Below are 22,650 nucleotides of genomic sequence, written 5' to 3' on the forward strand. Positions count from 1 at the left end.
TGAAGTCATTTTGTAATACCAGGTCTGAACTGACAATGACCCCATTAGTACCTTGAGAGAGGAGCAAAGGTAACCAAGAATTGTTAAGTTTTCTGTATCTCAAACTGGGTCTTTTTGCATTTATAGTCACCCTTTTTTCACTGCAGGAGCTCGGGGCAGGTGTGGCACACTTACAGGAAATTCCCCTTATAAGCTCCTCCGGCCTTTCTCTTTCCACTGCAGTGTGGGACCTACTGGATTCACAAGGGGAAACAATGACGTTTACCTGAAAAAAAAAAACACTCCCAAAACGAGGCCTAATGGGGTCTGACTCAGTACAGACAGCAGGCTCTTCTATGTACCACAATCTGCAGCAGCCACAAAAGAAGGTTTCTTTTTTTCCTGCATTGAAGCAACAGCCATTGTAAGTTTTATGAGTAGAAAGAGAGGTGTGGGGAAATACGGAGATAGAAAATGGGTGCAGTATTTGTAACATGGCGGGGCAAACACAATGACCTAAGACCATAAGGCCAAACTGTAGGAGCTTGTATGCTTGCCTGAAAGGAGCAAGATATAGATCCACTTGCAAAAATGTAATGTAGTCATTACATCCATGTTTTCATTAGTGTGTAATAGCCTGTAACTATGACTTACAGCCTCCAAAATCCTTGGAGGCAGTATAATATTCAATGAAGTACATTTTTAATGCATCATTTTGTAGAGTATACATATCTGATTTCAGCAATAAATCATGGACTGTTCATTCAGTGACTTGGAACATATGAGCCCAAGGTTACAAGAAACATTATATATGTACATGGTTACATGTGTGTGTGTGTGTGTGTGTGTGTGTGGGGGGGGGGGGGGGGGGGGGGTGTATGCGCACGTGCATGTGTGTGTGTGTAATTACAGGGCTCCAAGATGAAAGCACCACACACTGTGACTTCTTCCACTGCAACTGAAGTAAAATTTCAAATATCTCAAGAAAATACTAAGCACACCAAATCCATCCTTCCCTTCTTCCTTTCTTCTTCTCTTTGTCTCGACTTCATCCCCCTTTTCCTTCTGTCCTTCCTCCCTTCCGTCTCCTTCCTTCAACCCTCCCACACTGCAGCGTCACATTCTAATTGCTGCTTGTCTGCTATCAGGTGTGGTCGCGTCTGAGAGTGCTTTTTTAACAAGCTATGCTACAGAACCATTAATCCTGTTATTGGACTTAGCCTGTGGCTCGTAACAATAAAAGCTCCTGGCATCTGACAAACATAAAGACAGTGCAGCCACAGTTTTTGGAAAGGAAAAGGACATTCATATTTCTGCTTCTTGTGGATATTGGAGCCACATCTTATTGAATAAAAAGTATTCATTCATAACATTTGCTGAAAATAATTTGTTAATCTAGCATAAAAACTGCTTTCCTTTCATACTTTTAATTGCACACTCACATCACAAATCGTCCTTACTTCGTTTGGATGTATATTCTGTTCCAATGGATGATGCTCGTACTAAGCATGAACAAAGATTGTGTGAACAATTAATCCATGTTAACCAAAGGCTCGGGCTTCATAACTCTTTAACATGTTTATTCCCTTCTTTGATCTTTATGGGATTAGTCTCATCTCAAGGAATCCTTGCTAGCTATGAGCACAGAAGCCCCACCCACCTGCTGCTCAAACCTTCTGTTTACAAAGGGAAACCAATCAGAAAACAGCTGGCCTAAAGTGAGAGTGTCCTTAACCTCTAAAACAGGGAGGAGCTAAAACATGATGAGCAGAATAGGCCCACTTTAAACTACACCGTGCTTTCCCTAGTCTCACTTGTTTCTGTGAATAATACTGATCATTGTGATTTTTTCAAAGTGTGTTATGTCATTAACATTTACAGTGGCTAACTAGAGCTATGTGTCTGCAATCATATGTCTTCATACGACAGGTCACAGGTCACGCTTCTTTACAGCTTCGCATTCGTTCTCCTTGACACTCACAGCAGCTCCACTCAGGTTCATAACTTCACCAGCCACTTCATTGTTTTTAATGAGGCCAGCACCATTTCCTATTCCTCTCCATCACCTCCCCCATCCTCAAGTCCTCCTTCCTTTAGTTTATCTGCACCTCCCCTTTTCATCCAGGAAAGCTCCTGCCCAGGAAACCCAACTCACGGTCCTTTTATACAAACAGGTTTACTCTCTCCCTCCACCCCTGTGCCTAAAGTCTTTCTCTCCCTCTTCTTTCTCATTGTCCTGATTCTATCCTGATTGTACCCCCCACCCCCTTCTATTTAATCAGGCTCTCTCTCCCCCCTCTCTCTCTGTTTCTAGTACTGGTGGTTAGCAGGCTTTAGTGCACCATTGTTCTGGCATCTGCACATTTCCGGAGGCTGTCGCTTACAAAGGCTTTGGGAACACACTCTCTCGTTCCCACTGCCTAACCAGATCTCACCTGCTCACACACACACACACACACACACACACGAGGAGGGTATCAGCAGTTCAAAAAAGCCAAATTCCTACACACATAAACCTGTGTATTACAGAGGATTTACTTTGTGCGATGAGGCAATCCAGATCCCTTTTTTATGTTCAGGTTTGCTTACTTTCTTTTCTTTCTTATTCCCAGCTCTTTCCTTTCGTTCCTACAGAGTAATGATGAGTTGGTGCCTCCTTCAACTGCACTTTAAATGGTTTTGAATACTATGGAATCGCAGACAGACTAAAGGTAGGCGTCTAAAGGTAACTAGCCTTTTTGCCAGAGGTTATCTGCGCTTCACCAACACATATGGCCGTCTCGCTGCAGCTCCTACTTCTAACTGGAGTGGTGAAGAAAAGAAACTAGCATGTGAAAAGAAAAGAAGAGTGAAGGGATGGCTGACTCTTTTGTTCCTGTGATCAGCCTGAGTCCTTTCTCACTTTTGTCGCACACACATAATGACACACGCCAATTAACCCCTCCTTTGACCTGTGGGTTTGGAATTGACCCTTGACCTCACAGCTCATCCTCAGAGACATCTGAATGGATACCTCCCCATGTTAGTAATGACAGCGCGGGAGGTTTATCAGGTCAAACACTTCCCACCTCTCTCTACTTATTCCAGCTGCTAACACTGAGATTTTGACCATAAAGATTATTTTGAACTGTGAATGCAAAGCTACACTATTAGAGTCCAAGGATGATATAATGGCGCTATAAATGACACACAATAGGTCCTATGCCTACTAATATACTTGGTCAGTCTATTTATCTTTAATTCTTATTTATGTTTGGCAGTGGGTTAGCTTCCTCTCTCTGGAAATGATCCTCAGGAGTCATTTGTCAAATCAGAGTTCACCACTTTAATCGTTCCTTCTGTCCAAGCCATTTAGTAAACTTTAGCTGAAGCCTGTGAGCTGCTGAAAAAGTCACCTTTAATCAAACTCCTGAAAGTATATAGCGTTGAAGATTATACCAGAAGCAAAGACGTATTTTACTTTTAATTGTTGGTAATTGACGTGTTGAAAGCTCTTGTTAATCTGGTTCATGAGCTGTGCGCTGGCTGTGACTTGATCAGGTTTAATTGACAGAACGCCATCATTACATTTGGATTTGAGTGCTGTTAATTGCTTAAAGATAAAACACGAGTACATGGCTTCTATCCCCTGCAGGGTTAAGCCCACAGTCCATGGCTGGACTGAACTGAACCTTGCTCCATGTCATTTCCATCTCTCAGTCTTCTCATATCCTGACTCTCCTAAAAACTGTTTTCACTTTGCCAGGAATTTTTGAGGAATCATATTTATAGCCCACTTTATCCCTTTTTCCTTCTTGACTTACTGAATAGGAAAACTGAGAATCAACCCTGACCTACACTTTACCTGCGTGGTTACATTTTCTACTGATACCCTTAAACAACACATACAGGCCTGCTGTGTGCAGAGTGAAAGGTTTATTGCTTGCTGTAATTGTTTCTCCTGTCCATGAACCACAAGCGTGGTTGTTCCATGTTCTTGTGGTGCGGCTGCCAAAAGCAGAACTTGTTCTGCTCATCAGTGGATCTCTTTAATAGAACTACTGTGGCCAACTGCCGACATCTGTCCGCTACAACAAGATTCTCTCCAGGGAAGCACATGAGTGATGATTCCGAGGACTGACACCACAGCAAGCTGGTAAGTGAGCCATCCGGCAGGAAAAACGCAAGACAAGAAGGACCGGGGCTGGCTGGTTAGTAGTATATGAACGTGTTGGGATTATGCGGTGCTTTATTGTCCAGCTGTGTAAAAATGTGTACAAAAGCAGCTCTGGGTAAACCATTACAGGCACCAAAGGGCACGGGTATATTAAATTCAGACAGGTTTAGAAAGAAAAAAAACTGTCCTGCAAAGTTTATCCTGATGTGACTCTGAGACATTAAGGCCAGCAACACTGACAGCAAAGTAGCACAAATGTAAAGACAGAACTTCAGTCCTGAAACTTCCCACTAAGCTCTGTCAGCCATCACAAAGAGCTGAAGATTTGATCAGTGAGGCCTGACAGCAGGCGCTCATAGACTTTAACTGCAGCAATAAGCACGCTCGCTTCTAGTTGCAAGGAGCAACGCATTCAAATGCATTTACTGACAGTTATCAGGCTTGGAGTGGAGCCCACGTGTAAGTTGCGTTAAACAAATGAAGGATGCAGTGAAAAGAGATTTAAATCAGATATGTCTTTGTATTCAATTCTTAGCTTCATTGCTGCACACATTCAATACTGGACACACACACACACACACACATTCACCTAGAAGATTACTTAGAAATGATACAGACCACATTATCTACCAATTGATCCCCGGCTGCCCCAGCCTGCATCTTGCCCGTGGATACTTTGGCGAGATACTTAACCCTGAGTAGCTCCCGATACACTCATTGGAGTGTGAATGTGTGCGCATGGGTGAGTGAGCCACATTCTATAAACCTGTGTGTTTACCATTTACATCCATAAAGTATGTAGGCGCTAGATGTGTGCAGTGGGTGTCTCTATTTGCGGATTCAACTGGGCCATTTTAGGAGGACCGTAAAACACGGTAACACCACCCAGAGAAAGACAGAGACGCAGACAGACGACCCCTGAGGCCCTGAAGGCACCAGTGGCCCTTAAAAAAAGAAACACCAGCTATCTTATCTCTGCACAGGGAAATGTAAAAGGCAATCCCTTGAGCCTCACATCCAGACTACTGTTTCTGATAGTGCCTTGGTATAGTTCCTGACTCCAACCATCGAGGCTTAGAGAAATCTTTTTAGAGTGTAAGCCACTTTGAAAGAAATGTTCTTGACTCTTGACTTTTTTGCTTGCTGTAAATGAGTTTCCAAAGCAGTTTTCTTCCCTGTTTTCCATCATGACAAGTGAACACTGTGCTGATCACAGCGCATTCTCACTGACAGGGACTCTATGAACCAAGTGCAGGCATCAAGGGAGTATGACCCCGACCATCTCACTTCACTGCTATTATTATGTTGTATTCCCTACACGTCTTTGAACTCAGCATTTACAGGATTAACAAAGCTACACATCTTCCACAGACTAATCAAAGCAGGACCAGTGACCTGAAGTCGCTCGATAGCCGCCATATCCGTTCAGTGAATCGCTTCTGAGGGTTTGATATGGAGCAGAAAACACGGAGTGACTTCAAAGGGTGCGCAGGTTACTTACCGCAGAGGAGCACCGCAACCGAGGCTCGCATCTCTGAGCGCGCATCCACCCGCTGGGCCGCAGCAACCTGCCACACGCAACACACTCATCATTAGACATACACAGTAACAACTAAAGGCGGTTTTTGTGTTACTGGATGCAAATTGAGCGTTGGGAAAAAGTTAAAAATGTGGGAAAAATTGAAGCTTTGATATTTTTTTTTTCAATTGACGACCAACAATTGAAGAGCAGAGGACAACCAGGACTCCTTCACAGACTTTTTTTCATCCACTCTCTGTTTCTACTATTTAAATCACCGTTTGCCACTCTGTTCTCTGTAAACCGGTTCACTAAAGGAGAAAAAAAAGTATAAACTGCTTTCAACTATCCAGCGAGCTAAGTATAACTGATTGTCTCTTATTCCAGAAATGAACTGATCATAAGCATTATCTTAAACCTTCTCACCGTTTGTGTCGCGTTTCCAACGTTTCCTTCTCTGCTGCCCCTCTTCGTCCACTTGTTGCGGAGTTCCCAGACAGAAGCGGAGCTGAGCAGTTCTTCTGCTCCTGCTTCTCTGCCCGGGAAACCCTGGGCCGGACTTACTGGAGCGGAGTTTCTTAATGCGCACGCAAATGGGCCGAATCCTTGGGTCGCGAGTTCGATTCCTTCAGTGGGCAGATGAAGCACACCCAGTTGCCTTTCTTTAAATGAGTTTTCGATTAGTTTAGAAAGATAACAACTGGACTTCTTTGTGTTTTGTGAAGACGTTTCACCAGTGAAAGAGGACAGGTGAAACGTCTTCACAAAACATATTATTATTATTATTATTATCATTATTATTATTATTATTATTATTATTATTATTATTATTATTATTATTATTAACACGTCATCATCCAGAGCCGTCTATTCAGCTGTCTAGTCACGAGTCCATGCAAATCCATTTACAGTATCTTCCACCAATCTGCCCCCCCCCCACACACACACACACACACTATATTACAATAGGTTAACTTCCAGCAGATTATACGTAATGTATACAGTAACAGTACAGTAACTTAAAATGATTCCTATGTGAAATATGACTAGGCCGCAGTGCTTAAGTAAATAAACATACAAGGAAAGTTATGGTCTTGTGCCAAAGAAGTTACCCCTGCCAGAAATGTTACTGTCCTCAGAGTAGGAGGTTCTACAGGTGAGTCCAGGTGTTGGTACTGGATCCATAGCACAATACTTTCTTTTTGAGTTCACTGTCATGTCTGTTTTATTTTTATGTTATATTTATTTTTTAGTTTATTTGGCTGCTTTACCTGCTTTTTTTAAACAGTTTGTTAACATACCAGGACGGCTACTTTACTATATACTTCACTTTATCAACATGGTCCTATGTAGGCAATAATGCAGTGTGAAAAAAACCCTGCTAAAGCAAAGTGAATTCAAAGTAATTCCTGTGTCAAGTTTCCCTCCAGAAACCCGCCGCGTGTTTTCCGACGAGCCCCATTTCTGTCCCCGTGAGCAGGAATGCGCGCTCCCTGCAGGACGGATTGGATTCCCTTTGGTTTAATCCAATGAGGAGCCGTGATCGTTATCACAGATTCTATGCTTGAAAGCACCAGCCCAGCCACGCAGGTGGACCGCACGGCGTGACTAATAGTTATGTCCGGGGATAAGAAATATCATAGAAATTAAGTTTGGTGCAATGAATCAGTCTTATATGACCTAAAGCTGTTGACTTCATGTAATCCACTGCATTGCACATGTGGATCATTTCACATGGGAGTAGTATGTAGTTATAACTGTTTCTGATGTGCGCCAGTGTTTCACTGCTGGCAGATCGTCGTCCAGAACAAAGCCTGCTATAAACCTCTGTCATATTGCACATTCCCTGAGCTGCTGCAGGACAGCCCCTCTTTGTTAGAGACCAGGATCCAATGCCACAACCAAGAGAGAATAGGCCTTTCATACTGAGAACAGATCCCTGACACTTAAATGAAATAAGTTTGCTTTCCTCCAACTCCCAAGAAAAAATCTCTGGCTCTTTTGCCACAAAATGTTCACCAGCTAGTCAAGAGCAGAACTGGGATGCTTGGTAGGGAAACAGCAGCGTACAGTTTGGTTTTTAGAACTGGAAAAATGCCGAATCCTCACCTGAAAACATCATGCGTATGAACAACGAGACAGAACAAAAACAGTCAAGTTGTAAAACAAAACCTTCAGCTAAAAGCTGCTAAAATGCTCCACAGGCCTGGCAAGATGCAGATTCAGGGGGCAGCTTGCTAGTGTCGGCCCATCACCAGCCACTTGTTTCACACTTTGAATTTTTTTTTTTTTAACTGTAAAGAGAAAATGTTTAAAAATTGGAGCGGTAAATGACTTTCTGTAACTTGAGCCAGGGATTCAATAGGCTGGCAAAGTGACTATCATTATTAACTAACGGCATTAATGATGGGTGAGATCTATTAGGTGTAACTTTGAGTGAGTGTAGAAGCTGTGTTTTTGCAGAGGTGGTAAAGAGAGAAGAGATGAAGGCTGTGGGCAAAGAGAGACAAATATGGGATTGAACTTATACACTTAACTGTGTATAAGGTTCCCCTGTGTAGCAAAACACTGAAGCAACATACCAACATACATATGCAATGTAAATATTGCATAAAGTCTCACACAAATATGATGCATTTATATAAAGTGTCAGATTGACTTTGTCTTCATCATAACACCTCACTGTGTATGTTTATATGAATATTTGTACATTATAATTAAAGAAAAAGCACAAAAAGTACTTTCAAAAATTTTAATAGGAATGTCAGTGTGTACACCCCATACTAATGTGGTCAAACAACACAAACACTCAACATCTTGAAAGCACTTTTGGTATAGGTAACTGATAACATACTCTGATATAGTCTTTCCGCATACAGTAAATCAATTCCATTATTATCCGTTATTATTGGCTATAGAGTGAAATAAATGCTCTTCACAGGTTATCCGCCTATTGTAATAGCTTAAATACATGAACACCACCAAGGGCAGGAGAGATATTGAGGACTCAAACAGTACATGGACAGTTGAAGGCATTTCTGTGACATAACACTTGCAGGTAATGTGTAAAACTTGAAATACCAGTGAAAGAATGGAGGAACCTCCAGAGCAGCGTTTTATTTTCATTGGTGACAAATTTTCTGTTTTCCAGTCACAACAGCAGTTCTAACTCTCCTCTACTACAGCAGCTGATGACACGCAGGAGGCATCATCGCACACAGGTGTTGTAGTTCTGCACTCGATGCCGGATCTCGTCCCGCACACTAGTTGCGTTGTCTTTCAGCTTGTCCAACTCCATGCGCTGCTTCTCCATCCGCCTCTCATTGTTTTTGAACTTTTCCTCAAGTTCTGCAATCACAGGGAGCAAGAGAAAAGTTAAAGTAACAAGCATGCACAAAAGGCTGAAAGGTTGATCTACAGCCACGCCCATGACCTACTACAAAGTTCTTAGTTGTTTGTTTAGAGCCAAAAATCTATGCCAAATCTGCAGATGCGATTGTTAAACCCTACAGTACACAATAAACATATCAGTAATAGCTCTATCCTAAATTAATATAGGACTTAAAACTAGTTCCAAGGCAGAAATGCTCACTTGATTTTCACTGATGTGAACTGTGAATGCTCTGCTTTGATGTTTTTAATGTTTCTCTGCATTTCTATCCCGCCCACATATAATGATATTGTTTCATTTCTATCACTTACTTTTAGTCATTTAGTGCCTGTTACAGCAGCGGTCCCCAACCTTTTTTGCGCCACGGACCCGTTTATGCCCGACAATATTTTCATGGACCGGCCTTGGTCCATGGACCAAACGACTCACGGACCGGTACCGGTCCGAGGCCCAGGGGTTGGGGACCGCTGTGTTACAGTACATCCACGGATCCTGTGAAAGGAACTGATCTTTACCTCGGAATATTTTATGAATATTAACAGTGTAATTCTACTCATCTCATCCTCATCTGTGACATCATGTGTTATGTTATGAATCTTGCTGCAGTGACAGCTGCAAGTTATCCTGGTTTTAGCATAAGGCAGGAGCTATATTACATGACTGTGCCATCTAGTCAGAGTCTTTTGTACACTATGAACAACGGCACATTATTTAAACGGTGGTAGTTTAACACTGGAGACTTCTTTACAGGCAATTTCTGGTCAAGTCGTGCACTACGGTCACAATGTGCTGTATGTAGCTCACCTGAAGAACACAGTCAACACTGAGAGCAGCCATATGAACTTACCGTCCAGTTCTTTTATCCCACTGGTGGCATTCTTGAGCCATTTCTCTGCATCCTCTTTGAGATCTTTGACCCTCTGGTTGATGTCCTTCAGACCTCCAGACACCCCACCAAGAGACTCGATCTTCATCTGCAGCTCACGATACTGTTTCTCTGTGTTGTTGAGGCTCTGGCAGATGATGCAACCGTTTTATTCAAGATTTTTTATATATATATATTTATTTCTTCAATAATTTTGGTCCAAACTCCACCAACAGCCTCACCTGCTCCAGTGAAGATGTTAGGTCAGTGGCATTGTCGGCCAGTGCTTTAGCCTCGATTGCCATCTGTCTGTTCTGCTCCGTCTTGTTCTTCAGAGCTTCCACCTCCTTGGAGAGGTTCATTAAACGCATCATGACATCCATCTGCTTGGCGTCTAGACTCACCAGCTTTCCCTCCACCTGGAAAAAATGAGACACGAAGAAGTCAAGAGTTATGGGAACCACATTGTGCCTTTTTTCCTGTATCCCACCGCTCACCCCAACCAGTCATTTGTTCTACTGGAGCTTTACCATTAAAAGGGAGTTTTTCCTTCCCACTGTCACCACATGCTTCATCATAAGAAGTCGTCTGATGAGGTTTTCCCTCTTTTATTGTATTTTTACCTTACCATATAAAAGCAGCTTAATGCAACTGTTTTTGTGATTTTGGGCTATATAAATAAAACTGAAGTGAAATGAACAAAAGTGCTCATTGGGGAGGTAGATTACAGAAAATATGTGAAACCTGTAAATTTACATGTTCCAAGATTCTGTACCTCAGCAGTAGCGTTTCTTGTGCTGTTCAGGTTGTTGTGGGCTTCTTTCAGGGCAGCCTGTGCTTTCTCTATAGCCTTTCCAGATGCTTTTAACGCCTCCTTGGTAATATTGGTCATGTCTTTCACTTCCTCTGCTCGTCTCCTGCACAATAGCACCAAAAAATTTGTCAGAGAGAAAACCTTTTTCCTAGAGCTCTGCTTAATAAATGCATGTTCAGTGCATTTAATAAGACTTAATTATACACAGCCTATTAATGCCATGGTTTGCGTGGTGCCAGCTGAACCCAAAGAAAAAGGATAGATGTGTGGATATCCTATTTGAACTTTAATAACAACAAGAAAGACAGTATCAGAAACCAAAATTCATGTTGTAGGGCACAGGTGTCAAACTCCAGGCCTCGAGGGCTGGTGTCCTGCAGGTTTTAGATGTGTCCTTGAACCAACACAGCTGATTGAAATGGCTAAATTACCTCCTCAACATGTCTTGAAGTTCTCCAGAGGCTGGTAATGAGCTAATCATTTGATTCAGGTGTGTTGACCCAGGGTGAGATCTAAAACCTGCAGGACACCGGCCCTCGAGGCCTGGAGTCCGACACCCCTGTTGTAGAGTATGGATGATAATAGTGTAGCCACAGAATGCAGGTGTAACAAACATAGCCTTGGAGCAGGGGTGGCAGGAGCAGGAGAGTTTTAGAGGGCTGTTGTAGAGGGGGGCACCAATAAGCATATAAAGAGATCAAATGAATCAATTTGAAACACTGAGCAGCCTTCAGCTTATTGGTGCAGCCCTCTACAACAGTCTGTTTCTCGTGGTCCAGCGGGAATCTTAACTGCCTTCTGCTGAAGGCAACATTCATCTTTTATATGCAGTCACAGTTTAACTTTCAGCAAGCTGGCTTATGGGAAATGTGGTCCTTAATTTCAAAACAAAACAAAAATGATAACTCACTTGGCCTCTTTAGCTGCGTCAAGAAGCTCCTTGACTTTAGTGGTGTGCAGTGTGGTTTGATTGACAATCCCCTCAATATTGCTGATGTTGGAAAGACTTTCCTTTATCTGCGCGATCATTTTGTCCAGAACGGTCCTGTTCAGTGGCAGTGTGATCGACAAGACCTCCTGAGCCACTTTCTCTATGCTCTCTGGGTCGGCTCCCTCCTCTGGGCAGTACAAGAGAGGACAGGGACAAAAGGAGTGCAAATGCAGGAAGCATCAAGTTACATTTAGACACTGAAGCAATATCATCCACATACCAGTGAGAAAGTTTTTAATTTTCTCAATGAACTCTGTCAGGTTCTCATTGCTTTCTTTAAGCTCCTTGCTCAACTTGTTGGCTTTTCCCAGCGTGTTTATCGTCTGGTTCTTCAGTTTTTGTGTCATAGCAGCTATGTCCTGGAGCTGGACACAAGAAATCAAGAGTCAGATCAAAGAAATATTTCACTCATATGAGGCTAAACTGCGCATACTGTGAGCACCTTTTTGGAGACGTTCTGCAGCTCCTTACTGGCAGTGTTCAGACTGTCTGTAACGTTCCTGGTGTCATTCAGCGCAGCTACAGATGTGCCCACAGTCCCGCTGCATCCCACTCCTCCACATACACGGTTTCCCTGATTGTCATGGCAGCCGGCGCCACCACACCGACTGTCTGAGCAACTGCCATTGACGCTGTTATTGCTGTGACCACCACACACCTTAAAGATGGCACCATGCACTGACTGAGTTAGTGGGATAAGACTTCAACGCTGGACAGCAAGACTTAAATGCAGTTTTGTGAAGATAAACCAAATTTCTAAAATAAAAAATTGAAATGTTTTGTTATCAATATAAAAACCAAAAACCAAATATTTTAATTTCACTACTGCAAAATACTGTTAATGAACAAACAAAAATACAGTGCAAGTATAGAGCTTCACTTTATAGTTGTCAGTGGAGACAGCAGACGTGTGTCAGCATTCTCAGACTCTCTGGAAATATCTTAATTTTCTTGCCTGCAAATAAATACCTTAATTTGCAGGCTACCATCAGCAAAGAAATGCAGTGACATCATAATGTGTGTATGCGATCTAATTTGTAAAAATACGATACATGACAAAATGCCATGTATTTTAAATAATCTTTTTAAGGCTCTGAAAAAAAAACAAAAAAAAAAAACCCCAGAACCCCACTGCTGCTAAGTTTGCACATCAGGGACTGTCACAATTAAAACATACTCACCAATCAGTGATGGAAAACCATTTTCAATTTCTACTTAATCCTTTAATCATGAGCTGATTTGGCTTTTCCACTAGATGTCACTGCCAGCATAAAATCCCAACACTGTTTTTTGCAGATGTTCATAAACAAACTTGGCATGTTGCATGTTTAAAATCACATCAGTGAGGTTTTTTTCTTTTTGTTTGAGTAAACTTCTCTTTTTTTAACAGGTAGAACATGTCGATATTGTTAAGAAAACTCCTATCTAACTCTCACTTTTTAGGAATTTACAATATTAGATGCCTAATGCCTAAGTTTTAATCTCATTTTCACTTTGTCAGTTTTTCTACCTCAGAATGACAGAACAAGTTTCTTTTTCTGGCATGGATTCTTTTAATTAGAGAAAACGTATCTGGAGTTCAGAATTGTCACCTTATACAGTCTCCTGGAAGTACTCCTCACTGAGGCCTTCCCTACTCCAAATTCTGAGGCTTAGATCTATGCTTATTCCACTTGCCATTCTCTTTCAATGAATGTTGTCTTATCTAGTTGAGGTCATGGTTAGGGTACATACATAACCCTAACCCAACATACATTTTTTTATTATAGCACACTGCTTACCTGGTCGCTCAGCTGATTGACCTGTTTATGGAGGTCGTGAGCTTGTTTTTGTAGGTTGCTGAGTGACTTGTTGTGAGCAGCCACATTACGGTTAATGCTGTTTTCAATTTCATCCAGCAGGTCTTCTGTGCGCGCTCTGGTCTTATTTGACTCTTCCACAGGACTCATAGGACCAAACACTGAAGCGTTGCATTTCATCTCAGCCTGCAGCGATTCCTGATAGTACTGCTTCACTTTCTCAAACTGATCTGTGAGAGACACCAGCAGCTTTTTAAAAGCAATGTATAAAACCTACTCTGCTACTGGATATGGATTTAGTCTGCTTCCTGTATTTACAGCAGCGAGGCGTCATGTGACATGTTCAAGGTTTTCATTTGTGCCTCTGATGGCAACAAATTACCTGAGCTGAACAGTTCAAGCAGCTTCTGTTTGTCAGTCACAGTGGTGTTGAGGTCCCGCAGCTCTTTTTCCATGTTATCCAGCGTGCGTCGGAGTGCCCTGTCTGTTTCTGCTGTCGTATTCAGCTCTTGGCCCATGGCCATCAGACGCCCATCAGTGAGGGCAATCTCAGCCCTGAAACACATACAGGATGTTCTTAAAATATAATTGAAGTAGCTGATGAGAAACACCAAACGACATGCTGCAATTTCCTCACCTGAGGTCATCGATGCTCTGGCCAATGAGCTGGTAGACCCTGTCCCTGTCCTGCGTAATGATCAGATCCTTCACCTGCTTCAACTTCCCCTCCAGTTCTTTGATGCGTGCATCCCCAGCTCCCGGTGTGATGCCACCCTTCAGGATCTCCTGCACTCTGGACTGGATGTGATCCAGGTCCCTTCTAATCTGGCACATGGCGTCATCCCAGAGCTGGAAGCACAGGTGACACTGGATGCATTTTGGGAAGATGCCGGTGAAACCACGAGCGCACTGGTTGCACTGCAGTCCCGCGGCTCCTTCCCGGCATTCACACGCACCCGTTAGTCTGTCACACTGGGCAATCTCTGTGCCCTCTGGGTTACAGTTGCATTCTAAGTAGAGGAGAGAGAGAAACAAACAGAACCTCTAAATAAAATACTTGTAACCACACCTCATATCACTAAATACTGCATCTAGGTTATATTAAAGCAAAACTGGGAATAATCATAAAGAAGAGCACTGGAGAAAAGAAAAAAATAAAATAAAACCAGTCCTAAGATGACATCTTATTATAAAGCACTCTCTACAAAATACTTTGATAAAGAAGCAACCGTCAGGTTAAATTCATCGTGTTGAACAATAATATTTTAACCATTGAGGAATTTTTTTTATACACAGTCCCCTATTTTCAGATGCGGAAAATCTCAAAAGTTGTTTCATGGATAAGTGGGAGCTGTTTCTTTCGTGCCACGTGATTGTTCGGGTGCAAAAATGCAAAGTAAATCCATCAAACAGTTTGAACACTACTTGAGAAAAGAACAATACGCCGGTGAGCACATCAACATGAAAAGACCCAAATATCCAAGGAAGACAAAAGTGGCGAATGACTGCGGGGTGATGTGAGGAAGAAATGCTTTCCAGGAGGTTTAAGGTGTATCCTTTCAAAGGTTAGCACAATATTATTGATTATTGTCTTGAAATGAAATGACAGTCTGCAATGTAATGGCATCTTTTGTTTTTTCAAACCTGCATTGAGGTGTACTGAGTCACAGCTGGAAACAAACACAACTGTCCAGAAACTTTCAGACATAACCGCAGATGCTGACCAAGCTGTAGATCTAACCAGTACAGGTGAAACAGATCCCTAAAATCCAGACGTTGCACAAAGCATTGATAATAAGTAAGTATGAATTTAGTGTAAAACAATATTTAAACACATTTAAGAACAAACAACCAAACACACCAAAATGCTCAGCTCTGGTTACAGAAGCTGAAATGTTTGAAGGACTAATTTAACTGTTTGATTAATATATTTCTTGGTAAAGAGTGGATCACTGATGCCACTGATGTAACATGTCCCTATGTACTGTGTCTCCTGGGTAAGCTATAGAGTTTATATTTCATGCTGCATTTCAAACTTGTAATCTGTCCTAATGTTTGGTATTTACTCTAACTGTTGTGGCAACCTAGTCTGAAATGTTGAAGTGGTTTCACGCGATCTTTGTGGAAAATAAATTATAGCCCATCATGGGTGACTTTGTGAAACTGGCCGCCTATTTTTTGAAGAGGGTGATTTTAAATCTGACTGTCAATTTAGTAATTTAGTAGCAATTTGTTTTGATCCCATTTAATCTGAAAGCAATGCGTGGAACACAAATGTATTATATTCTTCATTGAATGATTGTGAATTATTACTGTTCACACTCATCATGCTCAGAAAAAGCCACCTGTGATGTAAGACGTTACATGGCGTTCATAAAAGTCACAGTGTGATTTACCGTGGCACTGCTCCCGTGGATCTCCCCAGTGGAACAGCTCACACTCGGTGCATTGTTTACCTCCAAAGCCTGAATGACAGTGACACTGGCCTGTGAACTGAAGAGCACACAAACTGGTCCAATACAAGTACACAACAAGCATATCAAAAAGCACATCTGAGGCCCTCTTTAGACAGAAGCTTGCAATCTTCCTAACCATGTTGCAGTGAGTTCCCAGAGCGTGCTGCGAGTTGCAGTTACACGGCTCACAGCCCCGATCCTGACCGAAGTTCCAGTAGTTAGGTGCACACTGGTCACAGTTATGGCCTACCACATGCTCCCTGCAGAGACAGGCTCCAGTCTGCCGATCACAGTCACAGTGTCCATCGCTGCAAGCAGACTGTAGGGTACCAGCAGTCACACAGGTACAGCCTAAGAACAGGAACAGATGTGCAGAGAAAAAAAAACATAAATCACACACCCACATGTTTTTTTTTTTTAAAGATTATGTAATCCAGTGACTTTGTCATCACTCACGTCTGCAATCATGGGCCAAAGCGTTGCCATAGTAACCGATTTGACACTGGGCGCAAGACGGGCCGTCAGTGTGGTGCAGGCACTTGATGCACTCGCCAGTCCTGGGATCACATGACTCAGGATCCTGGGTGTCTATGTTGCCGTTGCACTCACATGGGAAGCACTGTCCGCCAGGCTGCTCAGGGTTACCATAGTAACCAGGGGCACACTGGTCACACCGAAGACCTACGAGAGAAAAGTTGGAATAAAGAAGTCCTTTTCATTTACTTGACAGCACAGTGCTGTAAGTCAAACATGGATGAATGAACCAGTATGAACCAGCGCTCACCCATGTAGCCCTGTTTGCAGTTACACATGATCTGATCAGAGGTGTGGTCGACCTGACAAGATAACGCATTGAAGTTATCGGAGTTGGGGTTATTTGGGCAGGGGCAGGGCCGGCAGTGCTGCCCTGATCCAAGTGCTGGGTTTCCAAAGAACGTGTCCATGCAACTGGAACAAAATGAGATAAAAGATTTGCTTTCAATTTGATCACTCGGACAAAGGAGCTGAAGTGTGAAGTGTGGCACTGAATTTTCCTTACCGCTCACAGAGATGTCCAGCTGTGAAGTCCCTGCAGCCTCGGCATTCTCCCGTGCGGGGATCGCAGAGGTCTGCATGGCCGTTACACTGACAGGGGGTGCAGCTGGGGAAGCCCCACTGGCCTGGCTGACAGTCAGAGCACTGCCGCCCGGTGGCTCCTTGTCTGCACTGACACTGGCCTGTAACTGGGTCACACTGGTGGCTCAATGAGCCGTCGGAGTGGCAGTCACAGGCTGGGTAGGGGAGTTTAGAGGGTTATATTCTGTTTTTCCCCCAAACATGAATATATATAGCCTGAGTAATAAATGGATTTATGACAATGTTTATTTTGTAAAACAGCTGATGAGCAGGGAATAAGAAAAGAAAAGAAAATCTTCAGAAAATTACAGCTGAAACAGAAGTTAGGAAACAGCCACTGAATGCATCTGACCAAAATGATTTCTTAGACAGTGCTTTATAGTTACAGAAAACATCCTTAGAACATCCTGCCCACTTCATGCTGCCAGTGATTATTTAACAGTCGTCATTTTAGGTCTGCGAATGTCATTGAGTTTTCTGTGGTGTCTCATGTCCCCAAGGATCGCTTGTGTAAAATCACTTGAAGAGGATGACCTTGAACTCCCAAATCAAATGAACAAGCTTGTTGTGCAGTTCTTGCTGCTCTCACAAACCTCACTGTGCTGCAGAAATGTGTTGTGTATTTTTAGGTAGAAATTAATTAACAGTTATCATTTCAGCATCAGGCTACAAGTGCACAGACAGCTGCTCACAGTGAAAACCAGAAAAGACTGAAACCAAGAGAACGCTGATGAGCAAGTAGCTGAAGAATGTATATATATTTAGAGAGGGGACCGAAGACTTTTGTAAATAAGAGGATTCAGGTTTCAGCTTTCAAAGTAAAACACATTTACATTTTGTAAAATTTAAAATCTATGTAATTTCAAGTTAAACCTACAACACTATAAAGTGATTTATCGTGCTGTGAATTACTGTGTGAAATCACAGTTTTATAAACAGAACTATATGACAGACTGAGCTGATCAGTGGGCAGACTCACCAGTGCAGCCGCTCACACCGAAGCCGTAGGTCCCCGGGGCACACTGGTCACAGCGCCTGCCAATCACGTTGGGTTTACAACGGCACTGACCTCCCACTACGTCACACTCACCGCTGAGGGAGCCCTGAGGGTCACACTCACAGGCTGGATACAGCAGATATGAATAAATGGAATACACAAAAGAAAATGTTTATCATTTAAAACAGTGCTGAGTTAGAATGGATTTGTCATCCTCGTGTTTTTGTGTCTACTTACGCAGGGCACCGTCGTGAATAATGGAAGAAATACTGCAGATGAGTTTAGAGCACATCTCAGCCAGTGCAGGCATCGGAGTGATCATAAAGGAATCAAGACACATGTAGCGGATCATGTCCTCCTGACGCTGCTCTGACTCTGGTGTGTTACCTTGAAACCCAGGAAGCTCCGTGTATTTAGGGATCAATACCAGCTATTGGGTGAAAAAAGAAAGCTTTGAGACAGCTACATCAATTAATGTAAACAGGAACATAAGAAAATGATCTTAAGTTCTTAAATCAAAATGTATATTATTATTATTATTATATGTCCTATCTTTTCGCAACTTCTGTTACTGCAGTTGGATTGTCCCACCACTAGGGGGAAATGTGATGGTGCAAAACACCAAGCAACACCCCCACAGGCCACCCACTGCTGCAGCTCAATTGGACCATGTTCAGACTTAACAGCCATACTAGTAAAAGCACAGCCAAAGCCGACTAAGCCATGGTGATGTTAACTTCCAGCACTTCTGAATGAGAAGGGCATAATGAAAGGGGAAGGCTTCCAGTCTTAGCTCACCGAGTCAATAAGAATGAAGGCAGTGAGATGTCTGTGTGTGGCGCCATGACGCTGGAACCTGATTGTAACCACGTAACGATTGCTGGGCTCAAAACAAAATGGTCTGGGCATCTGGATGTATCTGTAAGAACACATTGAACATGAAAGAACATGTAATGATAGATATATTTTATACTTTATCTTACTTTTACTTTCCACTCTCATTTCATGTGTGGAGAGGCAACATTAACAAAGCCTGTGAAGTGACAAATCCTGGTTGTCATTCACTTGAAAAAAGGGCCAGCTATGTCGGCATATTTGTGCCTTGAAGTTATTATGACAGCATATGAAGTTTTAGAGTCATATCTACTAAGTAGGACAAATTAGCATTGGGTCACAATCACAATAAATGCACTGATAAGGAGTAGAAAGTTCTGGTGACTAACACTAACAATGTGTTAATTTCTAAGCAAAGACTTTTAAAAGCAGAAAATTAGAAAACAATGTAAGAAATTTGCAGACTTGATGAGAGAGCATGAGGGAGAGAAATAGATGCTAATCAAAATAACACAGTGTAAGCCTTGGTTTTATAAATGTGGTTCTCTCTGAAAACAGCATGGCAAATGAGATCAATAACAGGGCTTAGTGCTGTGCAGTTAAAACAGGTTTTTGTGACTAGAAAACACCCAATATGAAAGTAAACTACAGAACAGTACCATGCCAGTTTGTTTCCTGTTGTTTTTTAGAACAAGAATTTTATACCAGGGTTGACTTGAGCTACCCATATTTGCTGTAACTCCTGCGTCTGTGTTTTGGTCTCACTTTACTAATTGGTTTTAGCTGACAGATCCACTGCGGGAGAAAAAGGAAGCTGTGATATGCTCCGGTTGAAGTGCCAGATCCGGGCAGGGTCTTAGTTCCAGATGAGTTAAAACTCTGAAATGCTTTTCAGCAGAAAAGCTAAACCATTTCAGTTTTGAGCATTTTAACTTATACCCTGTTTATGTTTCCTCTGTTTCTCTATACAAATAAATGAAGAATTATGACTTTGACTCTGCAGTCATCAGTCTAAAGTGCTGACCTTCCTCCAAAGGAGTATAAATTTTATCCCACAGAAAATGATCCCTGCGAGTGTCACCCACTACAGAGATGTTATCAAATGGTGATAAAGTCTGTAAAGATTATAAAAATATACCAGTAAAATGCAACATAGCTGTAAAAACGACAGAAAATTGTTAATCTGGTGATTTAGCGTACAGTGTTGGAAAATAAACAATTTTAATTGCGGTTAATTATTTTATCAATGAGTGTGCGCTCGGTGCTGCTGTTTATTTCTAAGGTGATGGTTGCTTATTAGAGTTGTGAAACTTACTGTCCCAAAAACTGCAGGAGGGTAAAGTGCAGGGGTCAGCAACCTTTAACACCCAAAGAGCCATTTGGACCTGGTTTCCATGCAAAAGAAAACTCTGGGAGCAGCAAATACTTTTTGACATCTAAAATGAAGATAACACTGCATATATTGTTTTTTACTTTTATGTTTTGTGTGAACAACTAAGGTGTGTTGCTTATGAAATCCATGAAGTGCTACAGAGGAAATTACATTTTATTTATGTAATTAACACATTTTGAACTCTTAAAGAAATATAACAAAAGGAAAGACACCCAGCTGAGCTAAAATGATCCATGTAGCAAACAAAAACTGTTGTGAGCCGCCAACCTTATATCGCCTTTGGGCTTTTGGAGCCTTGACCTGGCTTTTAAAAATAATTGGAAAAAAGCACTATGCTGCTAAAAAATGAAAAATACTGTCTAAATATGTATTTTACCAGTTTAATGTGTGTGGTCTGCTGCGCTGTTGCAGGGGAGGCGGACGCACCTGAGCGGCACCCGCAATCACGCCTCGCCACCTTAACATCTGTGCTATCTATGCTGTTGTGTTGGTTTGTGTCGGGCTGTGAGCTGAAAAGCTACAGCCGGCTGTATGCGTACAGCAACCGTGTGTGAAAAGTGGTCAATAAAGAGATGCTGAAAAGCATGCTCATGCAAACATCGTCGGGTGTGCCGTGTTATGTTTATAATGGCACTTCTGCTCCTGAACCTCTGCACACATTAAAGTCACTTTCATCTTTACGCAGGACTGTAAACTGTCATCTGTAAGGCGTGAATGGTGTTTGTTTTTAACACAGTTCACCGTGGAGAATAGCTGCTGACATAATGTGGATCCAAAGATCCATAATTGGCCTACCTGGGGTTGAAAGTCTCGATAAATGCACAGCGTTTCGGCGGGTATACCGGCTTCCGTGAGTGTGACGTTTATTTTGAGCAATGAAAAAATAATAGAATATTATTTTATTTTTATATTTCAATATCACAATAATATTCCAATTTAGAACTACAAGTTAAAAAAGAACTAACATAAATAAAATACACTTCAGCTAAATACTTGTTTATTACTAATTTATTTTCCCAAACCACACGGAGCCGCACTATAAGGACTAAAGAGCCGCATGCGGCTCCGGAGCCGCAGGTTGCTGACCCCTGGTATAGTGGAATAAGCCCGACTCAGCACAAGTTACAGTTACAACAATGTAATGATGCAATTTTTCCTGAACAAATCCTGCAAACATACTGGCTGTGATGGCTCCCTCTCTGGATTACATGCAAACCCCAAGCACACTCGCATGCATTAATTCAGGTCCTGTTACCTGTTGTGGTGTGGCAAAGTGACAGTGTAGAGCTGTTCAGTAGGTAGGAGGTTTCCACACCGGAGACTGGAGGGCAATTCTACAGATGTAATACTAACAACAGCCTCCCAGTTCTCTGTAGACTACACACAAAAGGAAAAAGGCTTTTACTTCTATTTTTGCTTTTTTTTTAAACAAAAAACATCATATTCTCTCCATACTCACACACCTCAGGTTCATAGCGGATCATGATGTCATACTCCATGGCATAGGGTATGTTATCAATGGTGAAAACCAGACCAGCGCCATCTTTAACACGGGAAAAACCAGGTCCTGTCCATGTCACCATATGGCTGAGAGTGTGCTCTCTATGAACGGTCCTCACATCCGGCTGAATAACAAAGACACATCACCAAAGCATGGCTTTCTTTTTGACCTATTATCACTTCTACTTTATGCAATACTTGTGCTATATTCTGTTTCCTCTTACTGACATAACTGACTTCCTGCCAGCAGCTCTGAATTAAAGGTCGGTGGAATGAAAAAGTCTCATAAAACAACTTTTAAAATTACCAAAGCTTACCAAATAAATTTAAATCATCTTGACCGGTGTCCCCATCAGTGTTATTACAATCACGTTGCTATTCCAACAGTAACTCTTTCTTTATCTCTGTTTTAACTTCCAGTCTACCATCTGTTAATACAAGACCTGATATATTAAAATTAAATAATAAAGAATACTTTTTAACTATATCACTTTTCATTATGTTTTTTGACTCTTTTGGGATTCCTGTTCTTTAATCTGTCCCAGTGTTGGTGGTCTTGTACCCACTACCCCCACACTCTTTTTTCAGGTTGACTAGTTTGTGCTGATATCATTGATTTGACAGTTAAGCTTTTAATTAGGCAAACTGACGTCCACTTGGAAAGTGGTTTACGTGCACATGACCACAAACGCCTAAAACTGTAGACGTTAGTAATGCTCTGCTATTTAACTCTCCTGATACAACTGCAGAGTCTTATTGGAGGCTGTAGTCTAATAATGACTGTTTCTTTTATTTTTCCATGCAATTTATATCAGTAAGCATAGGCTAAATAACAGAAAC

General features: G+C 42.0%; 2 protein-coding genes across 4 annotated transcripts in view; both read right to left on the reverse strand.

The window, feature by feature from the left end:
• The window catches only part of lamb2 (laminin, beta 2 (laminin S)), a 45,829-nt gene extending 39,637 nt beyond the window's left edge, over positions 1-6,192 (reverse strand). For both annotated transcript variants that reach the window (XM_006804060.3, XM_006804059.3), the window contains exons 1-2: positions 6,081-6,192; positions 5,637-5,703 (exon numbers count right to left, since the gene is read on the reverse strand). In XM_006804060.3, coding sequence (XP_006804123.1) covers positions 5,637-5,667 — 31 coding nt within the window. In that variant the 5' untranslated portion in view covers positions 5,668-5,703; positions 6,081-6,192. The remainder of the gene's footprint in view (positions 1-5,636; positions 5,704-6,080) is intronic.
• A 2,223-nt stretch (positions 6,193-8,415) lies between these two features.
• Positions 8,416-22,650, reverse strand: part of lamb2l (laminin, beta 2-like) — a 53,790-nt gene continuing 39,555 nt past the window's right edge. For both annotated transcript variants that reach the window (XM_087833399.1, XM_006804058.3), the window contains exons 16-35: positions 21,774-21,935; positions 21,566-21,687; positions 18,882-19,002; positions 18,321-18,513; positions 18,066-18,209; positions 17,010-17,241; positions 16,755-16,918; positions 16,427-16,651; positions 16,107-16,321; positions 15,911-16,007; positions 14,152-14,524; positions 13,897-14,069; positions 13,497-13,744; positions 12,158-12,373; positions 11,936-12,080; positions 11,635-11,842; positions 10,686-10,827; positions 10,153-10,329; positions 9,893-10,058; positions 8,416-9,002 (exon numbers count right to left, since the gene is read on the reverse strand). In XM_087833399.1, coding sequence (XP_087689525.1) covers positions 8,863-9,002; positions 9,893-10,058; positions 10,153-10,329; positions 10,686-10,827; positions 11,635-11,842; positions 11,936-12,080; positions 12,158-12,373; positions 13,497-13,744; positions 13,897-14,069; positions 14,152-14,524; positions 15,911-16,007; positions 16,107-16,321; positions 16,427-16,651; positions 16,755-16,918; positions 17,010-17,241; positions 18,066-18,209; positions 18,321-18,513; positions 18,882-19,002; positions 21,566-21,687; positions 21,774-21,935 — 3,663 coding nt within the window. In that variant the 3' untranslated portion in view covers positions 8,416-8,862. The remainder of the gene's footprint in view (positions 9,003-9,892; positions 10,059-10,152; positions 10,330-10,685; positions 10,828-11,634; positions 11,843-11,935; positions 12,081-12,157; positions 12,374-13,496; positions 13,745-13,896; positions 14,070-14,151; positions 14,525-15,910; positions 16,008-16,106; positions 16,322-16,426; positions 16,652-16,754; positions 16,919-17,009; positions 17,242-18,065; positions 18,210-18,320; positions 18,514-18,881; positions 19,003-21,565; positions 21,688-21,773; positions 21,936-22,650) is intronic.

The sequence above is a fragment of the Neolamprologus brichardi genome, chromosome 20 (assembly GCF_056152115.1).
Source record: "Neolamprologus brichardi isolate AB-2024 chromosome 20, ASM5615211v1, whole genome shotgun sequence".
NCBI lineage: Eukaryota > Metazoa > Chordata > Actinopteri > Cichliformes > Cichlidae > Neolamprologus > Neolamprologus brichardi.